Consider the following 21,070-nt stretch of genomic DNA (forward strand, 5'->3'; position numbering starts at 1 on the left):
AGAATAAGGAAAACTGAAGATCACATGCCTGAAATACAAGCACCCCAAAGGCAATGGCCTGTGCCCACCGAGGGTTCCTCTGTCCCACCTCAGGCAGGTCTCGGATGGCGCTTCCCAGAGCTGCCAGGAGAGCACTCACATTAGTTCCCAAGACTCTTGAGTGCTTGTCAGGACCGTAACTGTATCACATAATGATATGGTGAGATAGTGGAACATGACCCCTTGACAAGGTGCTGAGAGACAGACATCTTTTAAGTGGCGCTATCCCGATTTCTGGGTCTGCCTTGTGTTCTGAACGGTGCTGAACTTTGCCAGTAGATCCGACTCGCGCCAAAGCTGCAGCCGCACAGCTTCCAAAAACTCCCAATGGACGCTGGCCCCGGAGCGCTGCAGCAAAGGTTCCACTGACGTCCTCGCTCACGTGCCCTGGGCAGGCCCTGTGGTGGGTCCAGGTTTTAGCTTCCTCATCTCTGGAATGAAAGGGTCAAACACGCTGGTTTCTAAGGCCTGGCTGGTGCTGACTTCAGTGTTTGTTTGGAGCTTCGCCAGTCACCATCACTTAGATTTTTTTCTTGTCTATAAAAGTAGACATAGCCATTGTGAATTTTGGAATATCAGAGGTATAAAAGGGTGCCACCCCTCACCCCATCATTTAAGCAGCCTTGATTGACATTGCCCTTTATTTTGTCTTTCTTCTGTGTAACTTTAAAACAGCATTAGCAACATAAGCTTTAGAAACAAACACATTTGGTGGGAACATTAGTTCTGCCAGTGTTTGGTACAGTGCGCCATGGCGATTGCTTATCTCCAAATGCAAACAGTCGTAGTAACAGTGAACCCTAGACTTGTGAAGGTCATAAAATAATGCATCAAAAATGTGTGGTCTGCCTGTATCACGTGCTCGAGACCATGCTCTCTGTGGAGGGCCTGCTGGTCCGGTCTAACACCCTTGCATCAACAGCAAGAGTCTGAGGTGGCATCAGCAGCCAGTTCCTGGGGCTTCGGGCTTCAGACGTGGTGGAACCACAGCACCGAGCCTGATGGGGAGCGAGCGTGTTTATGTAGGTACAAGGCAGCCATTTCTGCTCCAGAGGGGCCCCTGGCTGTGGAGGTCACCAAAGGCGGCAGAAGGCACGTGTCACCCACGTTCCCCTGCCTGATAAACCAGGCCGGGCTTCTTCCAGCCCTCAAGCGACTGGACCATTGACCTGGAAACAGTCTCATCTGGGGAGATCTGAGAGGAGCCTGGAACAGCCTGCAAGTGAAAGCACTGCCCTCCAGGAGGGCCCAGTTTCTGGGTGTGCACAATCCGGACACAGTTGCATAAAGAGGAAGCAGGCCAGCGTGGGGCCTGCCAAAAACTCTCAGAGTAAAAGGGTCTGACCCTGGAGGTGAGAAGAAAGAGCGTTTAAGAAAAAGATTTACCCCAGGAAACAGGTAAATTTCAGGCAACATCTGAATAATTTCAGAGAACAGTTTGCATTTTTCTATGAAAAATTTATGCCAGTGTTTTTACCTTTTCTGCTCTGATCTCAAAGTACACAGGAAACCCTGGGCTCTAAAATTAAAAGCCCTGTGAGGCAGATTACTATTCTCAAAAGACAGCTTGCTAAAAGTAGGCAGAAAGGAAAAGAAATGAGCAGGATAGGCAGAGTTATTTTTAAAAAATAAAAATGTGTGATTTTAACATTGAAATTAATATTAGAAGACGTGGTGTGAAGGAGAGAAGAAAGCAAGGAGGGAAGAGACCTGGAGAAGAGACAGCAAGCTGTAGCCGACGCGGGGAAGGCAGGGCCACGCCGAGCTCCAAAGGTGGAGCGATCGCCCGGCTGCCGCGGGCAGTGCGGGAGCACAGGCTGCTAGTCTGAGGGATGTACGCGTGACAACCCCACAACAGGTCTCTGCCCACGAAGGAGCCACGCGGCACCGCACCCTGGGCCTCCATCTACGGAAATTGGGGCAGACAGTATGGAACCTCCAGTCACTGAGGAAACCGGCATCTTGAAACAGCAACTAAATCCTTGTGGAAATGTCAGTACAGGAGTTTAGGAGGTGATTAGAAGGCCATGATATCCATTAAGAAGAGAATAAATTGGTAAGGAGAAAAGCGGTTTTTAGAAATTTAATACACCACAAGATAAACTTGTAGTGTCACACCGAAGGCAGAATAGATACAGGTACAATTGGAAGATTAAGTCACATGAGAGGGAGATGAGAAGCGTGATATTCTGGGGAGAGTGAACAAAGCTTGATTCAGCAAAAGAAGATTTGGCTTCATCTTGAAAAGTCCTGCAAATCCAGGGCAAGGGGAACAAACATTCAGACCAGTCACTTTCCCGTATAGTTCCAGTAACTCATTGAAAACTTTGTTTTCAATGCAATAGCAACAAAAACTACTAATAACTACGAATACACCTAATGAACAGCCCAGGGCTCCTATGGCTAAAAGTATAAAGTTTTGCGGAAAAAGATGAGCAAACTGCGTGAAGAGGCACACTGTGTTCTAGATGAAAAGGTTCAATATGACATTTCTCCCTGTGTTGACGTTCTGTACGTGACAGTCAAATCCCAAAGGATGTTTTCATGGAACTTGACCGGGTGGACAGTAAACACTCAAGAGGAGCGAGAGCGTGGGGAAGGGGTTTGCCTTCTGGAATCCAAGCCCACGCCAAAGCACCCGCCCTCAAAGCATTATGGTGCTGGTGAACCAGCACATCGAGGGGACATAATAGAAAGTTTGCAGCAGGTAGATTCCAGAGTTTAAGAGTAATTTCAAAGGCATGGGGAGGATTTTCTTCTTAAGAAATGGAATGAGAGCTAGTGGCTATGTTTTTGAAAGATGATTAGAGCAATTTGGTTTTGGTATCATAAAAATAAATACCGGGCTAGTTTAATAGACATTAGAAGAATACAAAGGAATTTGCAGTTCATACAAGGGAATGTTTTGTAACATTGAGGTAGGGAAGGGCTGCATAAGCAAGACCCTGAATTTAAGGAGAACGTAATTCTTTGTTTCCCTCAGAATGTCAGATTTTGATGTGTGTAGAATTCAAATGACCTCAAGATGAACCATCTGAAGAATATTCGCCAAGTAGAAAAATTGACCAGTGCATTTCATGCACTGATTTAATACTGTCCTCTTCAGCGCTACCTGAGGCAACAAACCTTAGCTATGTATATAAATATGGCCAGTATATAAATACGGCCAGCAAAGCACACTGCCCCTAACAAGTCGATGAAGCCGTCAGCGCAGAAGACCCCTCGCCTCTCTGTGGGCTTCAGGAGCAGGCACTCAGTTCACGTCATACTTCTGTGAAGGGGAGGGAAGTTGATAGGACCATTCGTTTTCTTAAAAATATTTTATTTATCTTTAGAGGGTGAAGGAAGGAGAGAGAGAGAAATATCATTGTATGGTTGCCTCTTGTGTGTCCTCAGCTGGGAACTGGCCTGTAACCCAGGCATGTTCCCTGACTGGGAATCAAACCCCGATCCTTTGGTTCGCAGGCCCGTGCTCAATCTATTGAGCTACACCAGCCAGGGCAGGACCATTCACTTTTAACATCTGGAAAAGAATATTCCCCTTTAGGAGGAAATCCAAACTTCTTGGTGTCCAGTCTCTCCCACCTTCCTTCCCTTCCACAGATTCCCCCTAAATTCTATTACACTGCCCGAGAAAGTGGGTGGATGCACAGCCAGCCGGCCAGACACAGGCGTCTTGTTGCCAGTGCCTCGGCACTGCCGGCTGAGCAGCAGGGCCGGGGCGCAGGCATTGCAGTGCCCGGGGTCCACGTTGATGTCCACAAAGAAACTCTTAAAAATAAGCATTATAGCCCTGGCGGGTGTGGCTTAATGGATTGAGTGCTGGCCTGCAAACCAAAGGGTCACTGGTTCTATTCCCAGTCAGGGCACATGCCTGGGTTACAGGTCAGGTCTCCAGCAGGGGGCATTGGAGAGGCAACCACACATTGAAGTTTCTCTTCCTCTCTCCCTTCCTCTTGTTCTAAAAATAAAATCTTTTTTAAAAAAGCATTACAGAACATTTAGAAAACATCAGGAAAGAGAATAAACTCACCACCTTAAAGAAACATTGTGACTTTTGTGTCCTTTTCTAGTGTTTTTACTTCACATTGATGCTTTTATATAGTATTACTGAAATTGTTTTTGGAATGATAGACAGGATAAAATATTCTTTTAAAAATTGTTTTATTTAGTTTTTTTTAGAGAGGGAGAGAAGCATCGATGTGTTGCCTCTCACATGCGCCCCAACCGGAGACCACACCCACAACCCAGACATGTGCCCTGACAGGGAGCTGAGCCAGTGGCCTTGTGCTTCGAGGAACTCGGCCCAGCCCCCTGAGCCGCACCAGCCAGGCTCTCCCACTTCTCACACCTGTCTCTGCCATGCCCAGGGCAGTGCTTGTGGTTGCACTGACAGGCGAGTGTGTCCACCCCGGTTCTGGGGGCCTGGCTCCCAGTGTGGACAAGCACGTGTTTCACATGTGCCCGGTGGGCCAGACCCCAGCACACACTGCCTCAGCCCTGTGAAGTTGGGATACAACGCTGTCCCCACTTTTGCAGGTGAGAAGACCAATTGGGAGGAAGTGATTCCCACCCACCCACCCCACTCCCCCGGTGTCCCAGTCAGCCCTGGCAGAGTGGGCTGAGCCTGCTAGAGGTCCTTGCTGTAGAGCCCGTGCTCATCCCACCTCTGCACTCCACTCCTCCCATCCGGTGTGCCCCACCCTGGGCAGAAGGCCCCCTAAGGCCAGGGCTGCATGACCCAGTGGGTGAGAGCTCCGCCTGGTAAGAATTCCTTACCTGCATTAACTGCTACAGACAAGGCTGTCCTCGGAGGCTTAGGGGACTCTTTCAGGGTTCCAAACGCAGGCGGAGGGAGCTGGTACTTGGACCCTGGTCTCTGCCCCAAGGGCCGTCCATGCTGCTTCCCTCCATTGCTTTCTCCACCTGCTGTGAGCAAGGAGACGTTCACACCCATCCTCCCTGGCCGGCCAGCATCTCCTTCTGGGGGAGGAGTCCTGCCCACCACTTCAGGAGCCCTGTCCTGCTTTTGACCTTGAGCATCATTTGGCCTCCCTGGGCCTCGCCCAGCCACCCACATACACCTCACCCCAGACACCGTGAAAGTAGAAAGGAGCCAGTGATGGCACAAGATGGCAAACGAGAGGCTGAGAACAAAGCTACCCAAGGAAAGAGCCAGTGCAGCTTAGCTCACAAAAGAGCTCACCTTTGGCAAAGAGACTGGAGACAAGACTAAAATGTCGAACGGGGAGCGTTCAAGAAGAGGAACTGCCAGGTGTGGGGGTGGTGAGCGCAGCGCCTGTGCCCCTCCCAGTCAGTCCGCGTCACAGCAGACAGGCTGGCCATCAGCCCGGCCACCCCGACACTGCATTTAATGTGCCGGGAAGGAAAGCTTGTTTCGTCCAAGGAGTAAAGATGAGGACTCCTTCCCTTCCCCTTTTCCAGTCTTGCTGGGAGTATCGCGGCACCCTGTTACCTGCCCTCCCCCGTGGGCCCCCTGGGAAGCATCTGGCTTGCAGATGACTTCAAAAATTTTTAATCTTTTTTAATCCACACCCGAGGATATATTTATTGACTTTTGAGGCGGGGGTGGGGTGGGGTGGGGAGAAACACTGATGTGGAAGAGAAACATCAATCAGTTGCCTTACACGGGCTCCCTGGCGAGGGATCGAACGAACCCACAACCTTTTTGGTTTACAGGACGATGCTCCAAGCAACTCAGCCACACTGTCAGGGCTCAAAATTTTGATTCTGACTTTCACACCTGTGCCCCCCAGCACAAGTAACAAAAGGGAGTTGCTGCACTCATTTCCACTCTGTCTGGATCTGACCTAACCAACATCCCAAATAGAAGAGACATCCCTAAAACTTAAGGACCGTGGACTCCACTCCCTTTTAAAATGTTTTTTTCTTTGGGGGCTGGGGTTCCTGGATCACCTTTCTTCAAAATAAGCCTCACACAGGATCCCGTGCACAGGCTGGTTGGGGTGTGGGCGGATGTGTGACCGCCTCCCGACAGCCTTCTTCAGCGGGTGCCACCTGCACCAGCGCCCAGCCCCGTCCCCCTGCAGCTGAGGGAGGAGACGTCCTCCTCAGCTGCACCGCCTTCCAGCACCTGCCGGCACTTCCCGCCTCGTAACAAGCGCTCACATTTACTGGTCTGTTTCAGATGCCGTGGAAGTGGTCCAAGTTGGCCCCCAAGTTCTTTTGCATCCCTTTCCTCTAGAGAAGGGTCTGTGCCCCATCTCCTTGACTCTGGGCTCTGAGGCAGCCTGGCCAATAGGCCGCAGCAGAAATGACACTGGGAGCTGGCACGGGGAGCCTAAGAAGGCCAGCTTCTATTTTGTCTTCAAGGGGCACTCGTGGAACCCAGCCACCATGCTGTGAGGAAGCCCAGCTGCCGTGCAGGGGCCCCCATGGAGGGGGACGGCCAGCAGCACCTCGCCAGCCATGTGAGCACATGCCAGCCATGCGGGTGCACCACAGGGACCTGGGTTCTCGGCCCGGCGGAGTCGTCTTGTGCTGGAGCGGAGCAGGCTGCTCCCACAGAGCCCTGCCCACACCTCTGTCGGGAGTGAAACGGAGTATTTTTGCTACTTTGAAACTAGAATATAATTTGTTCCTCATTAACAATCAATGGTATAATTTCGTGTATATCATAGATAATGGTTCATATACAAATTATTACATTCTTAAAGATATAATAGTATATAAATGTAAATTGTATACACAGAAACAAGCAAGTAACTTCAGTTAGTGCTTACGATCCCTTTTGAGGGCCCTTCCCATTTCACGGACATAACTGAGGTACAGAGAAAGAAAGTGACTTTCCCACAGTCCCTCCCTACTTGGTAGTGAAGTCAAGATCCAAACTGTGGCAGATCACGACTAAGCCAGAATTACCCACGTGTCTCCTTCACGGCGGATTGTCTTCACTTTGCCCCCTGGGGTACAGGGGGCAGACAAGCCAGGGGCACTTTCTTAAAGAGGAGCCCAGCAGTGGGGCGATTTCCCAGGGCACATGGCATGCCCGTGGCAGGGGCGGCCTCGGAGCCCAGGTCTGCTCAGTGCAGACGCCTGCAGGCTAGTCTACCAGAGTGGGCGGTGGGTTTGGGCCAGTCTGGGTTTCATCTGCTCCGCTCCCTTCAGTTCTGATCTGCGCATCTCTAAACAGCAATCCCTGTTGGAAGCCCACTGTGTGATGGGCACAAGGGCAAGCTCTGCCTCATCTGTGGAGAGAAAACTGAGGCACCGAATTGTGGTGGCTTGTTCCCTGGCGCGTGGCAGAGCCCCACCGGTCCTGCATCCCACAGCCCCCCACGAATCCCCATCACTTTGCTAGTCCTTGTCTTCACCCTGGGTTTTCACCTGAGCCCACCCGGGCATTTTCAAACCCATGGAGACTTCTCAGTAGTGGACCCCACAGCCCTGCTCCTCTAACAGGACAGGCATTCTCCCTGTGAATGGACCCCTTTATTTTCAATGTCCATAAATCACAAAGGTTAAAATGGGAGCCGACATGCGACCATGTAACGTGGACGTTTTGCACTTTAGATGGTTTGGAAGCAATGAACTCAGACCCCGAAGTGCCGGGTTGTGTGCAAACTAAACCTCCTTCCCTGCCTCAAAGGGAGGCTGGACCAACTCACATAACCCTTGCAAGAGCCCCAGGAAGCGGGCACCGTCACCTTGGTCCGGGTGGGAGGCGCGGCTCAAAGAGGTTACGTGACCTGCCACAGCAGCACCGCAGAGCTGGCCCCGGTGCTGGGTCTCTCCCTGCCGGACACCTCTGGGCCACCAACAGGGCCTCGAGGGATTGGAAGCCACAGTGGCTTGTGGGGAACAGCAGAGGGACGACTTATGGCTGAGGAAGGGGGGGTTGAAGCCATGCGTGCTGGGGCTGCAGTAGTTCAGCTCTGACGTGCACAAGCTGTGTGTCTTTGGGCAAAGGGCTCACTTAGCCTCTCTGGGCCTCAGTTGCACCTGTATGCCCTTCATAGATTTTAATTCATTGAAACCTCATGATGATGCTTAAGCAAGCCCACCATTCTTTCCATTTTACAGATGGGGAAGCTGAGGCAGTGAGAGGAGAAGCATCTGCCCAAGCTCATAAAGTTAGGAAGAGGTGGAGTCAGGACTCGAACTCAGGCCCTCTGACTCCCACACTTTCAACCAGTACGTTTGTTATCTGCTTCTCCTGGGACCCACACAGGTGTCTGGGGCGATGGGGGTGGTGTTTGCTTTCTTTTCACTTTTCTAAGGTTTATTTATTTTATTTTAAATAAGCCCTATCATATGTGTAATTAGGAAAAGACTAATTTAGTTTGACCCTCTCCCCCAAAAAGGCAGCTACACCTTAGGAAAGGTCAAAGGGCCTGAAAGGCCAAAATCAGGTTCATCTGTGCACATGGTTTGCTCTCCAGGCTTCGGTGAAATCAATTTTCCTTCCCAGGGTTTATTTTTATTGTTTCTGGTCTTGTCCCAACGCAAACTGAGAAACAGACAGCAGGTGGCGCTGCCACCTCATAGAGAAACAGTGGGGGGCGGAGCCTGGGGAGGGTCAGGTGCCTCTCCTTTCACTAGGAGTGTCCCTGACCCCGAGCTCTCTCCTTGGGAAGGGCATAACATGGAAGCCCCCCCGAAAGTTATCTGGGGCCCACTGACCTCATGTCCTCACTGACAACATCTGACACCACCTCAGCAAGCCTCTGGCCGTCGTCACAGAGATGGCCCACCCTCCCTGATTCACATAAGCCGTGACCACACAGAAACACCGTGTGCCAACGTATGTCTTGTTTCCGGGGAGATTTCCAAACGGAAATGTTTTTATCCTTTTCCTGGGGACACCTGAGAACTGAGCCCGCTGCCCTGTGCCCATAAACCCAGGACCCAGTAGGATGTGTGGTCCATGCCTCCTTGCCGATCTGACATCGCTTAATGAGATGCTTCAAGAAGTTTGTCACCACAATGTCTCCCAAGCCACTACCCACTGGCAATGTTTGTCCCTGCACTGCCATCCTGCTGACACAAGCCATTGTAGAAAATAAGCCATGGGTGCCACCTACGCCTGGCTCCATCGACTTTGTCCACTCTGGACAGGCTTACTCTTGTCCGCGTCCCCAGCCTATGCTGTAAGAGTTGGAGGGGGTACTTTGGTGACAGTGCTCACCCTGGAGTCTTTGTGCTTTGGCTCGGGTTGCCTTGGCCTTGGTGACGTCCCCTCTTCAGGATGTGGACATGAGCCCCACCCTCAGCCCAGCGTCCCGGTGCTGGAGAGTGCTGGGAACAGCACTCTGCCCCTTCCGCAGAGATGGTGAAGTGCGTCGCCACTGAGTCTAGTCGAGTTCAATGGCAGGCATGTAGGGGGCGCTCGTTGTCTCTTGAGCAAGTGAATCTGATGTGGTCTTTCTTGTTTTTCTGTTCTTTCATGACAACAACATTCTATACTTACACACCTCTGTTCTTCCTTCCCTGCCCATCTTCAAAGCACACAGTGTTGTTGTTAAAGGCTCATAACTTGTCTTGGTCCCGCAACAACTCAGTGTCCCGATGAGAATGGTCAGGTCCTCTTGCCCGACTGTCCAGGTATTGGCCACCCTGCTTGCTCAGCGGAGTCCTGCCCCGGGTCGTGCCTGTAGGAGATGCCGAATGAGGGCCCTTTGCCGTAAAGCAGCCCAGAGCCCTGAGATGTCTGGTGCCCGGGAGATTCCAGAAGCCGGCCAGGGAGGTGCAGACATTTAACCCCACTGGCCTCTCACCATGAACTTCAACTTCTGAGGGTTTGTTGGGTTGTTTGCTGGACTAAGGGGACCCAAGGAAGTCAAGAGAGCTCTCGTGAGGAGCCATGGTGGAAACCTGTGGGAGCTAAGTCCACTGTCCTAGAGAGAAAGTGAATGGCAGGGGTCTGAGCTGGGGCTGCTGCTCCAGCCTCCTCACCCCATCTGCATGAACCCCCACACACACAGCGTGATGGCAAGGAGGGGGGTGAGAGGCACTGTGTTCAGGGACCCCAGGCCCACGTGTGGCCCTTTGCCCTGCCAGCTCCCTGGTAGGAGCTGGCAGCTGGTTCGTGGACTGCACTTCAGCTTCTCTCTTTTTCACTAGACCCCGTGGCTGGAGGGAAATGGGGGTCTGGGATCCACGTATCACAATGGTTAGGGCCATGAGCTTTGGAGTCAGAGAGTCCAGTGTCTGAGTCTAAACTCCACCGCTCACCAGCAGTGTGTGGAACAAGTCCCCCAGGCTGTCCAAGCTTCCTGTCTGCACTGGGAGAGTGGGAGGAGTACTAGGACCTACCTGGGGACTGCCGAGAGGCGCCAGGGGGAGGGTGGGTGTGTAAACGGCTCACCAAGCAGCATGCCTGCCCGTGGGCCTGGGGAAACGTGGGCATCCTGAGTCTGCTTGCTGGGCTCCACCTTCTCTCAATCAGCTCCTGTTTAGACTCGCAAGCCACCTTGGGCAGGAGGGGGCAGCAGAGGCTACGTTGAGCTGCCTTCTCTGGTGATGGAGGAGAGATTTTAAACTTGAGCACTCACCAGGACCACTTGGGAATCTGTAAAGACTGTGGATTCCGGGGTACCCCCTCCAGAGACTCTAATCCAGCAGTTCTGCACGCCCTGCCCCACTGCTGGAAATCCGCGGTTTGAGCAGACCACCCGAGTATTTCTGATGAGAATGGTTGGGGGCTGCACTCTGAGAACCGCCGTCAGACGTGAAGCCCCGTGGGGCCTAGGGACCTTCTGGCCTGGAGGTCCGGAGATCCTGGGGGCGAGTCCATGTTGGGGCCCCAGGCCCAACTCCACTGTCCAAATTCCATCTCCTGAGTCTTACAGATGCCCTCCTCCTCCCTGGGAAGGGAAGGAGCACCCCAGTGCGTCATTACCAGAAGATGGGGGCTCAGTGGTTCCCAAAGTCCCTGAGCAGGAGGCCTTGGAAAGTGTGGATTCTTGCACCTGTACGCCACTCACTCCACCCGCTCACACTGACTCACCGCCAGGCCTCTGGGGAGGAGGGCAAGACTGCGGGTCACATGGCCACTCCTGTTGGTGCCACCACCCCTAAAGGTCCTTGAGGACAATATTATTAGAAATGACAGAACTGAGGTTCAGAGGTGACTTTGCAGCTGGTGGTCAGGGGGTGGCAGAGCCAAGAGGAGAGTCAAGCTCCACATTTTCACTTCCTTAGAGAGCTGCCTGACGACGGGGGTCTCCTCGCCTGCAGGGAGCCAGGCACTGGTGTGACAGCCAGGCTGGAGTGGGAAGGCAGAGCTGTCCCCACCCCACAGGGAAGAGAAAGCAGTGGGTCGCAGCGGGTGTCTGTAGGCCAGGAGCTTTCTCATCAGAAGTGCACGCCCGAGCGCCTTCCAGCCGCTGGAGTTGCCGCTTCACCTGGGCCCTGAGAGCAAGCTCCCGGCGGTGGCCTGCCGCCTGGGCTGCGGTTCCCGCCCGCCTAGGGCCGCGGAGCCTGGAGACCGCACCTAGGCGATTCAGCTGCCAGGGGGTGCGATGGGTGAGCTGCGAAGGCTCAGGTGCGCCCACGGCATTGGCTCCACGTCGAGAACCACAAAATCTGGGGCATTTGTGTTCCATGAACGGAACCCAGTCGCGAATATCCTTGCCACTTCCCTGCCTCTGGGCCATTTATTATTGGGGAGGGGAAATACATACATTTAGGCCATGTAATGGACTGCATTGTTCCAAGACTAATGCCCCAAAGGTAGCGCAGAGCTTTTAAATTAATTCTGTTGGAGATGGCCCTATGCTAGAATGATTCCCGATTATGCACGCAGGGCCAGTGATTTTGCACCATACTCAGAAGGGCCTTTACATTTTAAGCTTGCAGCTTCTGACCAGCACATTTTTATCGCCGCATACGGCTGTGGAAACTTCACCCTGAGGCCTCTGGCGAGGGCTCCGGCCAAAATGCGCCCTGGGGGGGATATAAACTAAGCGAGTTGGGTCTCTGCGCTGCAGTAGCGGCGGCGGTGTGAAATCTCAGACCCGGGTGCGGAGGCAATTTTGCCTACGGAATCCGGCCCTTTTCAGGTTCGCTCGGAGCCGACCTCTTCTCGCGGGAAAGGCTGGAGTTTTCTGTCATCCTCGGGACCCAGGTCAAGCTCCGAGACAGCAGCCAGGCCCACCCCAGGGCTCCCCGGGCCGGTTTTCCTGTACCCTGGACATGGGCCGCTGGGAGGTCCCACTGAAATGCAGGCGCCACCAGGAGATGAACAGGAAGCCACGGTTCGCTGCCGCCCTGGTCTCTGGCACAGCGGCGGCGCCAAAGCCGCGCACAACCCGGACGCCGCACCTAGGCCTCTGGCGCTCCAAGCGTCCAAGCGAGCGGGCCAGGGGGCTGGAGACGCTGCAGGAGGCCGGGGAACGCGCCGGCTGGGCTGGCATTGAGTTTCTCCTAATCAGCCCCACTTCCCCGGGCCTCCGACCTAATTGGGCCTCAGTCTCCTACGGAGGGAGGAGGAGGCTCGCTGCCGCCTGCGGAGGTTGTCTGGGTGAAAGAGCGCTAGTCCGGCGCTGGAGGCCTGGGGGCTCGTCTCTGGCCCTGCTTCCCTGGGCACCGGTGGGATGCCGGGGATGCGGAGAGGTGGCCTCGCCTGAGACAGTGCCTTCTCTATGCGCCGCGAACCCACTCTCGGAGCGCAAGGCCAGACGCGTGCAGGCGACAGCGGGCTTCGCTCAGAAGACCCCGGCCCGACGCTCTGGCCCGCCCGAGACCCCCGAGGGACGCGGAGTCACCGGTCTTTTCCTGTCCCTTTATCTCGGTTTTATAGACAGCTGTTAGGCTGGGACATTAATTGCCCGGGAGAGTTTATTGATAATTTTGATGTAACAGAGCACCGGAGAAATTACCCTCACGTCCAAAATGTCAAATTTGAGAAGAACCAGGTTCAGAGACACTGCGGTGGGTCTCTAGCAGCCGCACCGACAATGCGAGTTTATCGTGTTTGTTTTCCCAAACAGCGGGGCGGGAACAGAAAGAGGGTGGTCAGCGGGAGACCCGAGCTTTTAAAAACGTTTCTTTGCCCCTAAGGATCGGGGGGGAAACCTTCGGGGAGTGGAAACACGTCTCTCACCTTGCTGTCCCGCCAGCACCTTCCCCCCGCCCCCTACAAAATTTACTCGCTTTTGATTTGGGAAAAACAAGCACCGGTCACGCACACACAAGAAAACGCTACAAAAACCTTAGAGAGCTCTCTTATCATTGATAACCGGTGGAGTATTGGAATGGTAAAGTCTGCAGCTCAAAGTCAAAGTCTCACCGGTCTTAGGGTGGGGGAAAAAGTAAAACTATAATTTATATGTATTTATATATTTTTACACATATATGGTCTTTTCTAGGAGGAGGACTATATAGCTTTTCTTTAAACATTTGATTATTTCTTTAAAAAGAGAAATGACATTTAGAGGGGCAAGGGGATCTTCTTTAAAAACAGAAGCCAAGAAAAATAGTTACTCACGCCCAGATTTTACTACAATGTAAAATGAAGAGTGAAAAGAAGCAGATTAGCAAAGAGAGAGAGAGAGAGAGAGAGAGAGAGAGAGAGAAGGAAACAAAGAAAGAAAAAGAAAGTGGGAAAGAAACAAGTATTCAGAATCACTGATATTTTAAATTTAAAAAAAAAGTCTACCTATCTCAAGCCAATATTTGTCTACGTTTTTGGAGTTTGGAAGATATTCTACAATCCCAATAAAATACTCATGCGATTTTATTGCTAGTTGATACAATGTTAAAGGCCATGTACAAATGTTATACATTTTTATTTTTGTTCTTTTTTTTTAGGAAAAAAATACACAAAAGGCAGAACATCCTCAAATTGTCGTTTTATACAGTGCAGAAGGAAATTTAAAATGTGTCACAAACGCTGCACCCCAGCAGCCAAAATACTAGGAAAAAAGGGGGTAGTCCTTCATTTTATATATATATTTATATAAAACATATGGGAATGTTTTTACACAAATCGGGCTTTGCTTCAAATTTACAATGGACATCTAAAAAAATTCTACGCGGCAAATATTGCCAACAAAGTTACACCATTAATACTGATAAACGGAGGAGCCTATGCGGTGTGTCGATTACTAGGGAAAGAAAGAATAAATAACAGGATGAGCCTTGCTATAGTTTAAAAAGTGCCTTAACCTTTCCGCGCCGCCAAAATCCTGGATTCGCGCGCCGGCCGGGCCACCCCCGCGCGCCGCGCTCTGCTCGCCTTGCTGTCGCACCAGAAAGTTTACAGTAGAGGTCGGGGGACGGCCGGGTCTCGTGAGAAAAACACCCACCAAAACAGTCCGAGTACAGTTCAGAACAAAACCAAACAGACTGCAGAGAAGGAAGAAGGGAAAGCGGAGGGGGTGGCAGAGGCCCGGAGCGCCGCCGCTTCTGGACTCCATTTGTTTCCTTTTAACGACGACGAGCAGTGGCTTCGTAAACGCGAGTCTGCGCAAAGATCCACCTGTGGCTGATGCGGGACTGCGGAGGTGGGGAGGGAGAGCGCCATGTTTGGCCCCCCTTCCCTGCAAAAGACGGCTCTAAGAAGAGACTTGCACATTCCAAGACATTCTTTCCAAAAAAAGTTAAAAATAAAAAGATAAATACTCAACCAAAAAATAAAAGTATTTGATAACGATGGTCTCACATGTTTGCCTTTCTTCTAAAATATCTCCCCCCCCCACCAACCTTTTCCACTGGAGGGGAGGGTGGGGAGAGACCTCAGCAGAATTTTTGTTTAGATGTTGAGGGTTTTCCCCCCAACACAGCACCTTCTCAGCCGGTTTCAATCGGATCAAAAAATAGATGTTTATTTACCAACAGCTGCAGTCAGATCAGGCCCTACCGCCACCGTTTTTAAAAATTGTTGAGGGAACAGGGGAAGAGGTGCCGACCACTGCGCCAGTGTCTTTGTTTGCCCTGGGAATTCCTTTTCAAATAATCCGATTGGGGAGGGGTCAGACCCTGTTCTTCTGCCGATGGTTATACCTCGAGAATAAAGCAGTTTCTTGCGATGGGTCCCCAGGTCCCTGTGCCAGCGGCCATGCCCAGAGGGCCCGAGGGCTTCCGGCTCCGCTCACATCACACAGGGCTTGATGTCTTGGTAGGTGACCTGCTGGTGGTAGTAGGAGCCGCCGCCAGCAGAGTGCATGGAGGAGGACGCCATGGTGTTGAAAGAGAAGACAAACTCTTTTCGGTCACACATGCTGGGCGACTGGGAGTGGTACCGAGGGATGCCTGCGAGGGAGTGACAGGGACTAGATAGAGTTCAAGGTGGAGAAGCAGAGCTGCCCAATTCCCCGGGGGCGAAGGGCCCTACCCTCCCGGTTCTCTGCCCCAGCGCCCAGACTTCCCGAGCTCCCGGCTCTCAGCCATGCCCCGGTCTGTGCACCCCGGGGGTAGGCAGATCCCAGCCACCGTCCTGCTCCTGGGAGCAGCCACCACCTGGGCCTCTCCTTCCTTGGACACTGAGCCCAGGCCCGGGGCTTCCGGAGGCTGAAGAGGAATGGGGTGGGGTGGGGTGGGGAGCTGAGATGGGTCTTCAGATGCCAGGGAGGGCCCCGGCAGCCTTCACCTCCTGGGCAGCCACCTCCCAACCCCAAAGGCCGTGGAGGCCTCTGTGCCGGGACAGGCAGGCGCTGGGAACAGGCCAGTGCCCCTTGGAGAACCGCCCCCGCCCCAGGACAGTTAGGATCCAGGAGTCTGAAGCTCACCAAGCATGTCAACCTCAGACCCCAGTGGGGAAGCGGCCTTTCAGCCAGCCGGCCCAGCTCCTGCCTCCCGCAGGCTGCTGACAGCTGACCCCTAAGATCCCCCTGCTAAGCTCATTCCATGCTCTTTCCAGAACTACACCCAAAGGGCTGTTGGTGGGTGCCCCGCTGGAGCTCAGAAAGGGAGGTTGTTCTGCGTCTCCTTTCTGAGGGTCAGGGAGAGGATGACGGGCCAAAGACATGGACTCCGGGAAACAAAGAGTCTGTGGGGCCCCCAGCTCTGACCCTCGGTCCGGGGCTGGCCACAGACCCTCCCTGCCTCTGTCACCACAACATGCTTCCGACTCAACGTTCCTGAGGCCAGGCCTGGTTCCCTGGCAGGACAGGGCCCTGGGCCTCTCTGAGCACCAGGCCCAGGCGGCTTTGGGCCTAACTCTTCCGTTCTGCCCAGGCAAGGAGCATAGGCGACTCTCCCGCAGCTTTCCAGAGACCCCAGGGAGGGTGAGCCAGCTGGGACTTGTTGAGGTGTGAGGGGACCTAAAGGACCAGAAGTGACTTAGAATATTTGGGTCTGAGTCTTTTTGGTGGGACCTGGCCATGCTCGGGAAGGCCAGCAGCCTGCTGTTGTAAAAGAAAAGGAGAAAAGACATGTTGGCCCAAGTCGGGGACCCAAGCTGCGTTCACTCCCTCACACGGAGAGAGGTGCGGCTGAGAGGCACCACAGTATTGGGGTTGGCACCCCACAGAAGTGGCTGCAGGCCTCCACCCAAGGGCAGTCAGCACATCGGGGTGCTGGGAGCACAGTGCACTCACGGACGTCCGACTTCCCTGGGACTAGGACCGCCCCGGCGCCCCACTCACCTTGCAGCTCGGCTGGGGCGTTGTGGCTGTTCTGGTGCAGATAGGGCTGGTCCAGGGAGTGCGTGGAGAGACTGCCGGGCAGGGGGTTAGCCGCGGGGTTGCAGGGGGACAGGGGCTGCTGCTTGATGTAGGAGGCGCCGCTGTTGAGCGCGGCGGAGGCCGATGGCGGCCAAGCGGCTGCGGAGCCCGAGTAGACGGCGTGAGGCTCCATGACCCCGCTGGCGGCGGGCAGCAGCGGGGAGGCGGGCACCGAGCTGTCGTGGTGAGGGTACTCGCCCGCCGCTGCGCCACCGCAGCTGCCCATGTACGAGTGGCCGCCATTGGCGGGCAGGTGGGGCACCGAGTGGCTGGGCAAAGCCATGCCGTCCACGTTTCCCGGCAAGTGGCCATTCATCATGCCCAGACCTCCCTCGAGCGCCAAGCTGTTGGGCGGACACGAGAGGCCGCCGGCCGAGCTCTGGAAGCCGTAGGTGTCCGGGAGGTGGTTGAAGCCCAGCCCGTTCATCATGCTGTACATGGGCTTGAGCGCTTGGCATTTCCTTCGGAAGCCGCGGGGTCGGCGGCGGAACGAACCCTCCTCGAACATGAACTCGCTGGCCGGGTCGATGGTCCAGTAGTGGCCCTTGCCCGGCCGCCCGAGGCCCTTGGGCAGTTTGATGAAGCACTCGTTGAGCGAGAGGTTGTGGCGCACCGAGTTCTTCCAGCCCTGGTAGGAGCCGCGGAAGAAGGGGAAGCGGCTCTGCAGGAACTGGTAGATCTCGCTGAGCGTCAGGCGCTTGGTGGGCGAGCTCTGGATGGCCATGACGATGAGCGCGATGTACGAGTAGGGCGGCTTCTCCGGGCGCCGGATGCCCGCGTTCGTCTTCTTGGCCTTGGACGGGCCGGACGACGCGGGGTCCATGGCCGCGCCGCCTCCCCCGCCGCCGCCAACGCCGCCGCCGTGCGGTGGCTGTTGCTTCTCGGGCGCCGAAGACATCGGGTGGCTGCTGCCGCCGCTGCTGCCGCCGCTGCTCTGCGAGGCCAAGGAGCCGGGAGGAGGAGGAGGAGGAGGAAGAGGAGGAGGGGGAGGAGGGCGAGGGGGAGGGGGCTGCGCGCGCGGGGCTGGCTGCGGCTCTGCCGTCATCGGCGGCCGCTTCTCCGGAGCGAGCCGTGGCGCGCCCTCCCCGCCCTCCCGTCCGTCCTCCCGGAGGAGCTGCTTGAGCGGCCAGGGGTTGGCGCGGAGCCCCCCTCTTTCTCCAACTCCCTCCTCCCCCACCTCTATCTCCTCCCTCTTTCCCTCTCGCCCTCCCACAAGGGAAGGAACACAGCGGAGGCAGAGGGCAGCCTCTTGGCAGCAAAGGGCGGAGGCCGCGAGACAGCCCCCCCACCGTTTTTTAGGGGGAGGCACCCACCGCGGGGCCTGCAGCGGTGCGCTCCCGCAGGGAGCGGCGCTCGGTTCCCGCCACCCGCAGTGCTCGGCTCCACTACTCCAGCGGAGGCTGCTCTCACCGCACCTTCTTTCCGCGGCGTCTCCCCGGCCGGTGTTAGACCCGCCAGGAGTTTCCTCCCCACCCTGCCCCCCTCCGGCCCCCACGTTGGTGGGCGCTTAAAGGGCCGCTACTCTCACGGCCCAGAGTCTGCCAGCAGAGCCCGCCCCGCCTCCACCAACCTGGCGAGCAAGTGTTAATGCGCCCTCCGCCCGCCGTTCGGCCCCGCTGTGCGCAGGCCTCCGAGTTCCTTGCACAGGCTGCGCGACGGGAAACGCACCCCGGATCTCGGGCCTTCCCCCGTCGCGTACAGACCAGTGGCAAATCGCAACTGCAGCGGCCTCCAGGTCGTGGCCATCACGGGCACAACCGGCTCCACTACGATCTTCGCGGCCAGCGGGCGTAAGTCCCCGAGAGGGACCGCCTCCCCACTCTCCCCGCCCCGGGAAGGACAGCGCTGCGCCCGGGACTCTTCGGACTCGCCCAGCAACTCGAGAGCGGGCGGGCAGCCGCAGGAGCCGAGCGCGGGCAGAAAACGAAAGCGCTGGGCGGGTCGCTACCACTTTGTCTCTGGAGCCGCGGGGCCTGGCGGGAGCGATTGAGAACCACTGGTCCTCGCGGGCCAAAATCGCACAGGCTCCTAGAACGAGCGGCCGCGCGCGTTCACTGACTCACGCACTCGGGCACTCGTGCACACGTACGCGTGCATTGATGCACTGATGCACATGCAAACCGGGTCAGTGACTAGATCCAGATGTGGAAACTCACTCCCGTTTGTGCATTTCCACTCAGACACACGGCGCTTCGCCTGTGCGCGCCCACTGATGCGCTCTTTCGTGCACATACAATAGACTCACAGGAGCTTAAATTTGCACCAACTCCCACTCACGTGCACGTTGGCCACGCTCGGATATGAACACACACGTGGCCCAGTTGACTCTCCACCACACGCGCGCACACTGAAAACCCGCCTGTTATTCGGTCCCGCGGCCCTGAGGTCCCTACTTTCCAAAAGCAGGTTCCGATTTCTCATGGATGGTAAAGGCCCTGGCAGGAAGTTTATGCGATTCAATGTAAACATGTTCTGAGGGATTCTTTAATAATAATAATAATAATAATAATAATAACAAGAATAAGAATAATAAAGAATTCCGCGTGCGCAGGGGGAGTTGGCTGAATGCCCCTGTGGGCTGGCCTGCCGCCGCGGCGGGGCTTCTGACACTGCGCGCCAGGCCAGGTTCCGGAAAGCTGTCTGCGCGGGCGGGGAGCGCGGTCTCAGACCGCCTTCAAGCTCTCGGCTGCCCTCAGCAGGGGGCTCGCACGCTCTCTTGCCCCCGCTAACTTTGCAGCACTGCTGTGTGGGCTAGGGCTGGGGTGGAGGGACCGTGGCGCCCAGTGCAGGACCGTGCAGGAGCCGGGCGTAACGTCGCACACAGGGACCCAGGTGAGTGCTGTCTGAGCGCAGATTGAGGGGCACCGGGCCCGGCCTCTCCCGCCGAGGCCTTGGGTCGGGTGGAGGGAGGCACGGGGTGTTTTCGAGGGTCATCTCGAGAAGACAGGACGCCGTGCCCTGGCTCGAACGCGGGTGAGAGGCGTGTGCCTGGCTCGGAGAGCAGCCCGCGGAGCTTTTCAAAGCCGACCGGCCTCCCGCATTTCTCTGATGCCCCTTCCTTGTCCGCTCGGCGGTAGACGCGTCGTCGCCATCCAGGCGCCTGGCACGTCCTTGCGAGGAACTGAAGGGCTCGCTGGAGCAGTCTGGCCAACGATCGTCTCACGATTTGGCGGAGCCGCGCTCCTGGAGACCCGAGTCACCTTTCTTGGTCTGAGCTTCCGCCTGGCTTTTCCACTTAGGCTATGCACGCAATCAGCCCAGCGGGCCTGGGGAAAGTGGGGGCGGGGGTGGTGTGGGATGTGATTGCGTGGTGTGTCGTTGTGCGGTCGCGCAGGCAGACGCGCAGTGACAGACTCAGCTCCACTTCATAAGCCCAGCCAGCCACAGACACCCTCAGCACCTTGCCCGCCTTCAAAGCACTTCTGCCCCAAGCGCACACCTCGCACGCGGCTCAGGTGCCGCCACCCTTTCACAGACGCACAGACCTGCTGCCCCCCCCCCCCCATGAGGACACACTTTTGGTTAAGGGCACACACTCCTGCACAGCACGTTCTCCCACTCACAGCCAGTCGCACATTCACACGCAACTGCACGCACAGTTGCTCCGCACGCGCTCCCACGGAACGCGGCATTCTCATATTCTATCCCTCCATCACTTTTCCCCCCTCCGCCAAACGGCAGCTGCAGGCAAGGAGGCCCAGGCGGGAGGGAAGTTCCCGAGAAGGGGTCGCTACCACCAGCTGCTGGGAGCACATCTGGCCTTTAGAGGAAAAGCGAGCGGGGGAGGCTGCTGCTGGGGTGCAGTGAGGGGTGCAGCACACCCCCACGGCTCCCAGAAAGTGATAGGCACGCCTCCCTTTCTCTCGCTCCTCCTCCACGGACCAGGTGCCTCCAGAGTGAGGGGGCTCTATAGAGCATGAAGTTGGGGGCTCCTTTACAGTAGCCCCTTACCTCTGAGCCCCTCGGCATTTGGAAGGGGCTGCAGGTTCCATTTGGCTAACCCCCAGATCAGGCTCCCTTCCTCCTGCACACCCTTGTCTCTCACTGGCTTGCCTCAGGGGCACCTGTGTGTTTTGGGGTGGGGAGCTTATGCCTTCCTGGGTGAGAGGTGTGGAACTGGGGCCCCACCTGGCCTGCACTTACCCCTCAGGTTCTGACAGCTGGTTTGCAGAGGAAGGACAGCAATTGCCAGGCCTGCGTGGCCGGCCCTCAGAGAGCATGGTGGCCTTGGAGCCTTAGCAATGTGGCAGATGGAGGCTCTCCCCAGTCTTTAATCTCCACCCAGGTGGGGGGGGTGGGTAAAGAGGGGCATGAGAAGCATGGGAGGGAGAAGTGAGCTCCCAGCTCTGTAATTTGGGGGAAACCCCTCCGTTCTGGGGGGG

At 55.6% G+C, this 21,070-nt stretch overlaps 1 protein-coding gene across 2 annotated transcripts; it reads right to left on the reverse strand.

The window, feature by feature from the left end:
* Positions 1 to 13,801: 13,801 nt before the first annotated feature.
* FOXF1 (forkhead box F1) lies at positions 13,802 to 18,562 on the reverse strand. 2 transcript variants are annotated; one of them, XM_053666797.1, is made up of 3 exons: positions 18,259 to 18,562; positions 16,611 to 17,622; positions 13,802 to 15,276 (listed from the first exon to the last, which is right to left on the reverse strand). In XM_053666797.1, the coding sequence occupies exons 2-3, from the start codon at positions 17,584 to 17,586 to the stop codon at positions 15,116 to 15,118; spliced, it is 1,137 nt and encodes a 378-aa protein (XP_053522772.1). In that variant the 5' UTR covers positions 17,587 to 17,622; positions 18,259 to 18,562; the 3' UTR covers positions 13,802 to 15,115. The 2 variants fall into 2 exon arrangements, with proteins under 2 accessions (XP_053522772.1, XP_036998279.2); XM_037142384.2 differs by lacking the exon at positions 18,259 to 18,562 and having other exon boundaries at positions 16,611 to 18,155.
* Between the last annotated feature and the right edge of the window lie 2,508 nt (positions 18,563 to 21,070).

The sequence above is a fragment of the Artibeus jamaicensis genome, unplaced genomic scaffold, assembly GCF_021234435.1.
Source record: "Artibeus jamaicensis isolate MK-2021 breed Jamaican fruit bat unplaced genomic scaffold, CSHL_Jam_final contig_464, whole genome shotgun sequence".
NCBI classification, from domain to species: domain Eukaryota; kingdom Metazoa; phylum Chordata; class Mammalia; order Chiroptera; family Phyllostomidae; genus Artibeus; species Artibeus jamaicensis.